Below are 12,592 nucleotides of genomic sequence, written 5' to 3'. Positions count from 1 at the left end.
TTTATTTAGAACTGCAATTATACCATCTTATGTATAATACCTTTAACCTTATGTAAAACGACTAAATAAAATAAACAATTAAAATAGCCTGCCTTGCGATTCTGTAACTCACTTTTTAAACTCGCACAGCGGTTTTCGCAGCGGCGGTCGCTCTCAAATCAGTCGTGAAACAGTCATTTTACGATTTGGCATTCTGATAAGGTCCCTCCTTGTCCAGGCTTGTAGTAAAATCGTAAAATGACCGCCGCTGCGAAAACCGCTGTGTGAGTTCGAAAAGTGAGTTACAGAATAGCAAGGCTGTATTCGAGTATTACATAATTAGGATTACATTAAGTCCATCTCATTAGATTTAACGTACACGACCTCCGACAGAGCGAAGGTCTCCTCCAAATTGTTCTAGTTGTCTTTTTGCAATCCTCCTAATGTAACTTTGATATAATCTATACTCCGAAACCCTTTCACACAAGTTTTGCTCAGAAATTTTTCTGTTTTTTGGGGGATTACTTATACAATTAGGTCAAATATAACCATAATAAAATAGTACCACATAAGTACCACATTCATGAATACTTACACACTCATATACGACTCCATATGGTTTCCTTATATTAATTACTAGCTGATCCGGCAAACGCCGTTTTGCCATGTCATTATATCATTTATGGTTATTGTGCCTAACTCGACATAGATAGGTATAGTGTGTCGCGGACTTTTTTGTAGATATTTATAAGATCTATAATTACTTAGAACATTTTATGGTTCTATCTTTAATAGTTTAGGCAGGGTACGCAAAATAAGAAACTTTTTTGTTGATTTTTTACACCTTGTGTCCGAAAAACCCTAATATCTTACGGAACCCTATTTTTGTTCAAAATGAAATATAGCCTATATTACTCGTGGATAATGTAGCTTTCGAATGGTGAAAGAATTTTTAAAATCGGTCCAGTAGTTTATGAGCCTATTCATTACAATCAAACAAACAAACAAATAAACAAACAAAGTTTTCCTCTTTATAATATTAGTGTAGATTATATTAATTACTAGCTGACCCGGCTAACTTCGTTCCGCCTTAATAATAATATCGTTGTTATTTTAGTTCAACTTATTTTAGGATTTCATTAAGGTGATAACTTTTTTTGCAAATAGAGAAATGTTTTATTGTTTGCCATTGCAAAAGAAGAATGGCAGTATTACACATTAGGCCTCTTCTCTCTATCGCCAATATTGCGATACTGCATGTTAAAGCACTTTCTGATTTACAAAAATTTTTTGATGAGGTAACACATGTTTTCGATCAAGATCAAAGCCTGGTTATGCATCTCCTCATTTACTTCAAGTTCGGAATTTCTTAAAGTGACACGAATTCGACGTAAAATGATGCGTAGTTTTGTCAACAAATGTCACCACATGCCGTGTGCATTCGTAAAATTAATTAATTTATTTTTTGTTATTCGATAACTTATCCGATATTTTATTACTTATTCTGCTATTCGGAGTGGAGAAAAATCCATCAAAAAAGACATAACTAATATCGGTCCAGCCGATCTCGAGTTATAAGTGTTGTAACAAACACGACTTTCTTTTATATATATAGATTTTGTTAATGTTGCAACCTCTTATGCATGTAATAGAAAGCCAAAGCAGCGGAGACTTTGGTACGCAAGGGTTGGGAAGGGTTGCATTTCCCGTAGCGCCGGAGCTGTCCAAAAAAACAATTATTACCTATTGTTCGGTTAGGTTAGTATATATTTTTTTAAATAACTGTTTCCGGTTCGAGAAAGTGGTAATAATAATTGTTTACTAAGCATTCATTTACACTACGTTTTAAGACCTTTTCGCGATCCAAAGTGGTGTGGTTTGGTGACCTGTAACACAGGTACTCAGTGCAGTCTCGCACAAACAATCATTTCCTTGTTTGATAAATAACTGTTGCTTTATTTTGTGCAATATGTAAGTTTTTGTGAGAAATAAAGATAGGATATACTAGTACTACTAGTACATATATACATTAACTTAAAAGTAATCAAGGTATAGAAAAATAAAAGAAAGAATATATGAAAATAAATTTTAATGAATATAATACACCCACATCAAATAAATAAGTAAATGAAAAGACTTAAGAATCAACATTCTCAACGGCAGCTGTCATAAATGTATCTGCATTGAGCAAGTAGGTTTCACATAGATTGCGTATATCAAATGCTTCTATCAGATCCTCTTCCAGGTGCTTATTAATAATAGCAGCACAGCGTAAGTCCTGCGCTGCATAGCACAATGGAGCCTTCAGTTGATACTTAATTATAGGTTGTTGCGAATATTGTTGCAAGGAATCATTCTTTAACTCTTCATCAAAGTTAGCTCTCATCAATATAAGCAGAGAACGTAACTTCTGAGGTTTAGCGGAATATTTCTTCACTTGCATGATCCTCGAGTACGCAGCTTCTATCAATTCCTTTGTGTATTGAGTGGAATAACTAACTCTTCCAATAAGATCCCGTACACAGTACGTAACTCTTTCTTCCCAGGTCGTTGCTTTATTTAATTTTTCGTCTAAGGAGTTGGTGTTTTCACCAGACATAAGTTTGACCATGTGTTTGCCTACGGATTCTTGTAACGTGACGTCATCTTTTATTTCCGTTAGCTTCGAATCGAACTGCGCTACGATTTCGTTTGGTGTTCCGCCCAGGCAATATACTACACCAGTAAGACCTGAGAATAACGAAATGTTAATATTTATTTAAGTAGTGATATTTGTTATTGCGCAGAGATACTAATGATTTAAAATTGCTTTGTGTGCATGAGCAAAGGGAACAGTGTTTGATTATTATTAATTAAAATATATTAAGAAAGTGATCCAAAGTGTCTTCGTCGCGTTGTCGTATTTCAATGTGTTTAAATGAAAGTTTCTTGCTAAATCTTGTTGACTGATGTTAAAAGTGATACGTGAAAGATTTTTCATTTCCCTTGATAATGACTTATTAGACAATAAATTTTCCTAGCAAAGTTAAATTTTTCTATGAATATATAAAATTAATCAGTGGCGCTACAACCTTTTTAGGTCTGGGCCTCAGGTTTCTGTATTTGTTTCATGATCATTTGTCAATGTAATAGGTAAGTTGGTGATCAGCCTCCTGTGCCTGACACATCGACTGTTGGGTCTAAGGCAAGCCGGTTTCCTCACGATGTTTTTCTTTACCATTCAAGCGAATGTTAAATGCGCACATAGAAAGAATGCCCATTGGTGCACAGTCGGGAATCGAACCTACGACCTTAGGGATGAGAGTCGCATACTGCAGCCACTAGACCAACACTGCTTCTTTTTGTATGACTACTCTAAGGCTTATTAATTGTCTTACCAGTATCTTCCAAGATGGCAGCCATCTCTAAGGCAATGATAACACCGGTTTCGTATCCCATCAAGTAGAAATGTTTCTTTAGTTCTGTTCGACTCAAAAGACACTGAAAATTAAGTAAAAGATGATTGTCATACACATCTGACCCATCCACATATTAGCCGTTAACTGTGTGTATGTGAATATTTACAAATTACAAAACGAAAATAGATAGTTTATAGTAATATATAGTTTATAGTAATAGATAGTTTATAGTAATAGATAGTTTATAGTAATAATAGTTTATAGTAATAATAGTTTATAGTAATAGATAGTTTATAGTAATATATAGTTTATAGTAATAGATAGTTTATAGTAATAGATAGTTTATAGTAATAGATAGTTTATAGTAATAGATAGTTTATAGTTATAGATAGTTTATAGTAATAGATAGTTTATAGTAATAGATAGTTTATAGTAATAGATAGTTTATAGTAATAATAGTTTGTTTCCGGATGCAACCTACCTTAGCAAATCGCTTTGCGATATCCTGTAAAGACTCGTCTTTTCCCAAACCAGGTTGTAAGACAAGAGCTGGGAGCTTCAGCCTCTCACACAGTTCCGTAAATCTCAGATGATGACCTTCCACGCCGGGTACAATGCAGAGGAAGGCCTGATCCGGGTCAAACTCGTCATCTCGCTAAACAAACAATGCAATGAATTCCAGAACTCACATCTAGTTTCAAGAAATATCAAACTATGTATTATATTTTAATACAGTACTGAATACGGATTTTAGTATTTATTTCTAAGTTCTAAAACGATGTATGCGTAAAATTATACAAGAAAACATGACAACACAAATTTTGATACACATCAATTATATAAGGGATAAAATTAAACAAACAAAAAAAAGATAAAAAGTAAAAACAATTATAAGTAAAAAAAAAGTAATCATGTCTAAAAAAAATCTTCTTAAGAGCTCAGTTACACATATTACATCCAACTATCACTATCTATAAAAAAAACAGTGGCGCTACAACCTTACTACCCACCTTCCACTGCGAGCGGAACGGACCCATTACGGACTCCGCTATACTCGTAACGATGATTGTCGCTAACCTCATATGTGACTCTTTCAACTCGCTCTCTCCGCTGCGCTCGTCTCCGCTTTGGTGGAAGCACATTTATGAAAATCTTCGTTACGAGTATCGCGGAGTCCGTAATGGGTCCGTTCCGCTCGCAGTGAAAGGCGGGCATTTAACCTTTTTATCTAATAGGTAACAACCTGTATTATTATAGTTGGTAAGGCCGAAGGATCATAAACTTACTTTAATTAATTCAAATAATTAAATTTATTTTATTATTATAATAATGAAATCTTATTGTATACATACAAACATTGAATGGATATTTTAGGGTAAACAAAAATGTATGCGTACCATACTGGAACTGCTAGTGAGAGTTGGTAAGAACGTCATCTCAGTTGTAGCCAACAACTCGTCAGAATCCACGTAAGAGAAGAAAGAAGAAAGACCCGGCTCGTCTTTATATTGTAATTCCAGTAGTTTTTCTTCCGTCTCTCGTATCCTTAAAAAAATTACAATCTTTAAAAGCCGTAAGTACTCTCTTAATGTCCTTTTATGATTGACATACTGTGAGATATTTCACAAGACTTTGATAACGATTTCATATTATTTGTGTCTATAAAACCTACTCAAATTTTATAGTTAAGTTTACGTGGGTGCGTTGCCGGGCCATAAGGGAGGAGTATGCTCTTTTACTGATAAATCGGAGGTTGTATCTCCCAGGTAAGACTCCCATTGGAAGACGATTCCACAGTTGGCTAGATCGCAAAAGAAAGTGTGAACTTATGTACGCGCGTAAGTATTTATACTTCTTTGGCATTATTAAAAATAGTTTTTGATTGCATGCAAATAATTAATTATAATTAAATAAGCAAAGACTGGAAAAGGAGTCATTATAGTCAAAAAAGTTCAGTTTACATTTGAAAAATTAAACAAATAAATATTTATTATTATTCTCTTACATTAAGTGTAACATAAATTCTATTATTATTCGAATGTTGTTTTTAAATTATATCCAATGCCGTAGCATCTTCCGTGGGCAACTTCATTCTGTTAATTTTGTGTCACGGTGCGCGCGCATCGTAAAATTTCACTCTCATCAATTTTTCATAAAGCGTCTAAAGAAGTATAACTTCAAAAATCAAAAGTGATTGCATAACTGCAACGCTCATACTGACTGACAGACTAAGTGTGAAAAGAATATATGTGTTACTACTATACCGCATTTTCTTACTAGAAAATTCCACATCTTCGTGAGACAAAAATATTTAGCAAAATGACAATTCAATGGACAAGCGACTCAGCCTCATTAATTACTGACCTGACGTTCGAAATTCAAATATACGATACGAAAGAAGAGAAGTATATTTTATACCTTTCTATGGTGATATTGGGTATTTCTTCTTCAAGGAACCACAGATTATAGTGGTCGCGAAGACAAAATTGTACTGCTTTAGTCTTTGATTCGTGCATGCCCAAATCTAAAAGTGTAGAATCGCTGTCTACGTTCTGTGGCAGCTTTATATCTAAAAAATATTATAAAGAAGTAATAAAATAGCTAAATAAAAATGGTACATAATATTTATTCATAAATTAACAAGTTTTGTTGGAAATTGGTCATGGCAACATTTAATAAAACGAATTAAAAATCTTGATAAATTTCGTTTCGTATTTATTTTTCTTATTAACAATTCAAATATTTGTAGTATTAAAATAAAATGTTATATTTATAATATTGAGTTGCCATAATAGTACCATCTACCCGTTGCGTTTTGTTATACATTTAAACACAAACCTGCCCACTTAGTGATGTCCTCCAACAAATGCACTTTGGTAGGAACGCGATGCGCCATTATTACAGCTTCTTGCGATAATAGAGCATTTTCAATTATATCTATTGCACTTCTCATTGACATTTTGCAATCATTTTCTATGTCCCTCTGTAATCATTTTATTATTTAACCTTTATTCCATTTCCATAATGGTATGGATAATAAACCATATAATAAATCATACAGATAATAAACAGATTTTTACTACAATATAATATATTAAATGAATATGTACAGTATTAGTTGGGTCTTTGGTTAAGGGAGGTTTACCCATCCTGGGAATAAACCTCCTTGAAAATTTTATTTAAATAGCATATTTGGGATAGTGTCAAATGATTTCGATTTGAAGCTAATCGGTCCAGGGTTTCAAAAATGATTTAGTTTTTTATATAAAAAATAATTAATGAATATTTATAGATTTTATATAAAAACCAAATTAGTAATTGTACTATATAATCAAATAATATATAAATCAAATTAAATCTATTTTCAGGTATAATAAAAGAATTACCATTTTCAAACATGGAAGTCTGACGAGTGTCGTGGCGAGTCTGTTCTTCTTCCTTAACAGTGATACGTGCTCACCGATACCGCTATTTTCATTTATAACAGCGAAATATCTGTGAAATTATTTAAATTCTTAATGTCTTAAACAGTATTTTTCAACGTGGGTGCCACACCCCCATACCTCTTAACATAGGGGGGCCCCTATGTTAAGAGGTAGTAGCGTCACAGATTTTTTCTTTTTATCCAAAAAGGATGTTGATATGTGAGTGTCTGTGGCATTAGCCTTAACGTATGGATCGATTATGATGCGATTTTTGTTTGAAACCTGACGTGATCGAGAAGGTTCTTAGCTACAATTTATCAGCTCTGTTCAGCTGTCAAAGTCACTTTTTGTTGGCTGTTGCTTAATTTTTAAATTATTTTTCGAGATGTTCTGATGGAGCTCTTAGATTGTTCACTTAAAATACTTAACTAAAAATATATAATTCTATGTACCTTATTATTGGGTTCAATTCCCTGGTTTTCAAATCTAAGTCTTTCAAAAATTCATTAACTTTATCAAATATCGTGTCTTTTGTTACAATAGTATACACTCCTTCTATATTTAGATCCTTTAGTAACGCAGGAATATTATTTGTGTTCCATATATCTTGATTAATTACTTCAATATTAACACCAGTTTTACTCCAATACCTGTAAAGTTGTCTAGATTAATTTATCAATCATCGCTATATTGAAACTTGAGCACTCTTTAACTAGCACAGGGACATGCTAGCTGCCAACGAACCATGGAAAGAAGCATGAGAATACAAAAATTAGACAAGCAAAGAACACAGACACAAGAGCTAGAACAGGTGTGATAGACATTCTCACTAAGATAGACCAAATGAAATGGAGATGGACGGGTCATATGCTACGGAGCTCCCATGGAAAAGGGTCACATTTACCTACTATTATTAAATTAAATATTAAATATTTCTTAATAGTCAAGATTATTCCAATATGTGACTTTAAAGTTATAACTTGTTTGCAAGTGAAAGATAAAAATAAAAAATGTTAAAGAACCTTACATTTGTTTATATAACACGATATCCGACTGCGATGTTACAAGTCGTACTTTTCGGACTCCTCGGTCAACTAGTCGGTCGATCAGTTGAGTTGCCAGAATATCGTCATCTGATATAACTAAATGAGACATTTCCGGTGATACCTGAAGGCTGCAATTATTATTGAAATTAAAATCTTCTTGAGACTATTTAATCACACTATACATTTAATAATCTGTTCAATAAGTGCTTAAATAGTAATAATTAAACTCCTAAACGACTGGACCGATGTTGATGAAACTTTTTGTGTGTGTTCAAATAGATACAATAGTTTGGATTTAAAATTAGATGTTTTTTTGTTTGACGTGTGTACAGGTTGCACTCCGGGTGTGCCGGCAGAAGTGAAAACTTGAATATTAACGTTGTGCATTTTTGATATTTTGGAATGGTTAGGGAATAATTTGGCACGAATTGCTTCAATTATCAGTATAAAAGTACTATCATTTATGTGGTAGAATACAATATTTATTTAGTACACAAACATGACAATTTATATTACATAAAATACGCCGCGCCAGCTGTCTACTCTCCATCCGTCTTACGAATTTTCGATCAAGTCACGTGTCCTGACGCGAGTTTAACATTTTTTACCCGTTCCAAAAAAAGTGTACAACGCCGCTAAAGAAGTTACTGTGACAAGTACTTATAGGAAAACGTAACATACACGAAGACGTAACAAAAAAAACCAAAGCACAATCGATTTCCATGATATAAATTTCTTTAATCTTGTCACGTCAAATAATGTCTATGGATAAAGCCGTTACCTTGCCCGTTCAATGGGTATATTCTGTTGCAAATCGATGAGCACTCGGCCCCGGTGTTTACTGTCGTCAATAAGACGGAAGGCTCTAGATACGTCCTTTGGTGAGTACACTATCCTTGTTAAGGGACGAACGTAGCCCAGAGCTATACCTTCGCTTACGAGTGCTTGGAGACGCTGGGGAAATATTTCAATATTACTAATGAAATTATTGATAAAAATTAGTATAGTCTTTTTATATTTGAGAGTGTTTGAAATTTAATAAAGAAAGCCAGGAGGATTTTGAATTATCCTAATAATATTTTAATAATAATCTGGTTAATTGCCCATTTTCAAATAAATGTAAAAAAATCTATAATCTGTGCCCTCTTTTGAGAGCGTTTCCGAAAGCTAAAACAATTCAAATAAGGCTTCAGAAATAAACTAATAATTTAATAAAATTTAACCCTTACGATGTTACGCAAATTCCAAAACCACAAAATTCATGTTAATTTAATTTTAAAAAAAATATTTTTGTTTTTATTGTTTACTATTTTTTTTAATCTATACTACTTGGATAATCTCTGGATAAAAAAACGTCATTAGACTCGTTTTGACGTTCGAAATTCAAATATTACGTTAGCATAGAAAATTAATTACCTTGAACTCTTCAATAGTTCCAAATTCAAATATTGATGAGAAATCGACAAGTTTGTACGACCTTTCTTTCGTAAGGCTGTGCATTCCAAAGTTGTAATCTTCGTGGTTATGTATTAAGGTTGTATCTATTACAATTCCGGAACTACCGCAACTGCTGATGCTTATCTATAAAAATTACAATAGAATTAAAACTGATATTCAGTTTTTCTTATATGAAATAATATTAGTGACAGGGAAACAGTGAGGGGGAAACTTTATTATAATATCACTGAATTTTGCCAAAGTAAGAAAGAATAATGTCATGCTTGTTGTATAAGAAAATTAATTGGAGCCGACTGAAAACGTAAAATACTCCTATAATATCAGATAAATTATTATTATTCCTCGCTATTAATTTAATTTTTATTAAATTAATTTTTTTTCAAAAAATTAAACGTATAACGTCAAAACGACAAATTTCCAAGACATTCAGTCATAACGTTTTACCCATAGAGCATAGACTCATTAACGTTTAGTCTATTTTTAAACGCTTTATATTAGCTTCACCTGTATGTATGTATGTAACCGACTCCTTCGGACTCGATTTTGACCCACTTTAAACGGACAGATTTAATTCAAACTTTGTACACTTATAAAGAATCAGCGACAATATAATAATTTCATAGGTTTATCTCGAAAAAACAATGAAATTTTTTTTAAGTCCACAAAGCAATACGATTAAATTGAGACAACACGTATTGCTGCTAGGACTAAAAAGTGGTAAATAAATATGTATAGTTTAAAAAAACTATAAAACACGCTTTTAAAGCACATCAAACTAAAAAGTGAAAAATAATTCCTTTTGTTGTTGGGATCAAGTTGCTCGATAGACGAAAAATATAGCACAATAATACCAGTATTTTTTTTCATTACCATTTTCAGCCTAAATTAGGAATTATTTTTCACTTTTTAGTTTGATGTGGTTGACTGAATATTTTTTTAAACTATATTTATTTTTAGTAAATCTCATGTAAATACAACATCCAATTTTATAGGACTTACATTTTTAAGTTCACCCTTCACACAGCTTAGGACAATGTCACACCCTTTTTCTTTTGTTTTTGTAAGAATCATATCACCGAATGTGCTGTCTCTTGAGTAGCCAATATTTTCCTCTGAAAATGTTATTGAATCAACTATTATTTAAGTATTTCTAACTAGGTGAATTTAGTCTTGGTTGATAGGTAAAAATACGATGTTTTGAATTGAAAGGCAACACTTACATCTATACTAATATTATAAAGAGGAAAGATTTGTACATACAATACAATACATAAGTATGTTTGTAACGAGTCAAAAAATACTAGTCCGATTTTAAAAATTCTTTCACCATTTGAATGCTACATTATCACTGAATAATATTAAATTGCATGAAAAAATAAGGATCGCATGCGCTGCGAAAACTATTGATGATAAAAAAAAATTCGACCCGTTCGAAGCTGAGACGACATATTTAGTAGTGGGATTAGTAGTAGTGATCAATAAAAAAGCGTTGTTAAGCGCCTATCGGATACGAAAAAATTACTAGTAAAACCTAAAACTTTTTGGTATTTTTTGCTGACCGTATTTATAAGATAGATTGTAATTGATACAGTTGAATATAATAATAATTGTACATAGATTAATTTTAATAGATTTTCGATTATAGTTCTGTCGTCTGCTTCAGTTGGACTAAGCGTTCTAGACTTGCAGGTTTAACCTGTAACCTCATGTTCTTAACTCTAAATATACAGGGCTATATATATATTGTTACCTTTATTTACAGTAATTGGTACCTTTGAGTGTCGGGAAAAGCTTCAGTAGGAATTCCTTCTTTCGTCTATTGCTGACCGTGGAGAATATTTCGCATTTGTATGCAAGACACAAGGCAATAGCTGCTTGACCCAACGATCCGGTACCGCCGTGTATGAGCACCGTTTTGCCGGGGAAGAACCTGTTCTTCATGGCCTGGTGACAAATTTTTTGTAAAAGTATTGGCCTAGACAAGCACGTTCAAGTATTATGTAAGCAGATTTACTGCAATTTACCCCCCCCCCCCCCTCTTGTTGTCAGCAAAAGTAAGCAAAGTCCTCAAAAATAATAGTACATAAACGTATTAATTTTTTGTAGGAATCCTCGAAAATGCATTTCGTTTTCAAGCATAGACAATGTGTGGGTAAAATGTGTAAAAAAGTAAATAATTACTGTTTACCTAATCACCAAATAAAAAATACAAAGACAATCCGCCCCCGCCCCCTTCCCCCTATAGTGCTTACGTTATACTTGAACGACCCCTATCCTTCAAGTCGTGGGTTCAAATCCCGGGGAACTTGCTTTTCTTTCTATCAACACTTGGTACAGACAAAGCATGTAGGGTGGAGGAGGAAGGTCGTGAGGAAACCAGCAGATTAGATCCAAAAAATCGATTTATGATGCACAGACTGATCATCGATTTGTTTATACTACATCTAGGCTTTTAGCGGCACCGGTACCATTATTATTAACATAAATAAACGTTCAAACATATAAACTAAAGGAAAAGGAAACTGAACTAACACTATCTCTTTTCATCTAACCATCATATTCAGGCCCAAGAGATTGATAGTTTCATTAAATTTAACTAAAGTACTCTTGCATCTCTTTCCGTCAAATCGTATTCACCCTGAGATGGAAGGAGACACTGGATTTGGACTGTTTTTTTTTATGAATATTTGACACTTGTTGTGTTTTTTGATTGTGTTTTGTTGTGGATTTCCTCTAAACATTACCTACTAGAGAGAAACAAATGAATGATAATAGCTACTAGTATGACTTACCAAACAGTAAAATGCTTGACAGTAAGCAAGAGGTACAGTAGCTGCATCTTCTAGGGTCCAATGCTCGGGCACCGGCCAAAGAAGATTTGGATGAGCACTCACTCGACTACTGATGGAGCCTCCAGCTATGAGACCCATAACTTTACAACCGCTGAAATATGAAAGAAATTATTAACATCACAAATACCAAAGAAAATCAAATGCGCGGTCTACTATCAGTTTCTTCTAACTCAGACAAGAATCGACATATTTATAAAATGATTTAGGTTTTATGTTTTGTTTTTAAATAAATCTAAAATATAAAATTCTCGTGTCGCGGTGTTTGTGGTTAAACTCCTCCGAAACGGCTTGACCGATTCTCATGAAATTTTGTGTGCATATTGGGTATGTTTGAGAATCGGACATCTATTATTCATCCCCCTAAATGTTAAGGGAAGTCCACCCCTAATTTTTTTTTTAATTTTTAGATTATTTTTTATTTTTTTTATCATACA

General features: G+C 33.1%; 1 protein-coding gene across 1 annotated transcript in view; it reads right to left on the bottom strand.

Annotated features, from left to right (window-relative positions):
• Positions 1-2,051: 2,051 nt before the first annotated feature.
• LOC125054060 (fatty acid synthase-like) overlaps positions 2,052-12,592 on the bottom strand; it is a 32,137-nt gene continuing 21,596 nt past the window's right edge. Inside the window, exons 26-39 of the mRNA XM_047655735.1 lie at positions 12,099-12,249; positions 11,079-11,250; positions 10,306-10,418; positions 9,265-9,429; positions 8,630-8,802; positions 7,830-7,976; positions 7,255-7,452; positions 6,764-6,872; positions 6,216-6,360; positions 5,796-5,946; positions 4,775-4,922; positions 3,859-4,032; positions 3,357-3,459; positions 2,052-2,709 (exon numbers count right to left, since the gene is read on the bottom strand). Of these exons, the coding sequence (XP_047511691.1) occupies positions 2,117-2,709; positions 3,357-3,459; positions 3,859-4,032; positions 4,775-4,922; positions 5,796-5,946; positions 6,216-6,360; positions 6,764-6,872; positions 7,255-7,452; positions 7,830-7,976; positions 8,630-8,802; positions 9,265-9,429; positions 10,306-10,418; positions 11,079-11,250; positions 12,099-12,249 (2,542 nt within the window). The 3' untranslated portion in view covers positions 2,052-2,116. The remainder of the gene's footprint in view (positions 2,710-3,356; positions 3,460-3,858; positions 4,033-4,774; positions 4,923-5,795; positions 5,947-6,215; positions 6,361-6,763; positions 6,873-7,254; positions 7,453-7,829; positions 7,977-8,629; positions 8,803-9,264; positions 9,430-10,305; positions 10,419-11,078; positions 11,251-12,098; positions 12,250-12,592) is intronic.

This window comes from Pieris napi, chromosome 11, assembly GCF_905475465.1.
Source record: "Pieris napi chromosome 11, ilPieNapi1.2, whole genome shotgun sequence".
NCBI classification, from domain to species: Eukaryota; Metazoa; Arthropoda; class Insecta; order Lepidoptera; family Pieridae; genus Pieris; species Pieris napi.
The sequence above is the reverse complement of the archived record's forward strand: the minus strand, read 5'-3'. Positions and strand labels throughout refer to the sequence as shown.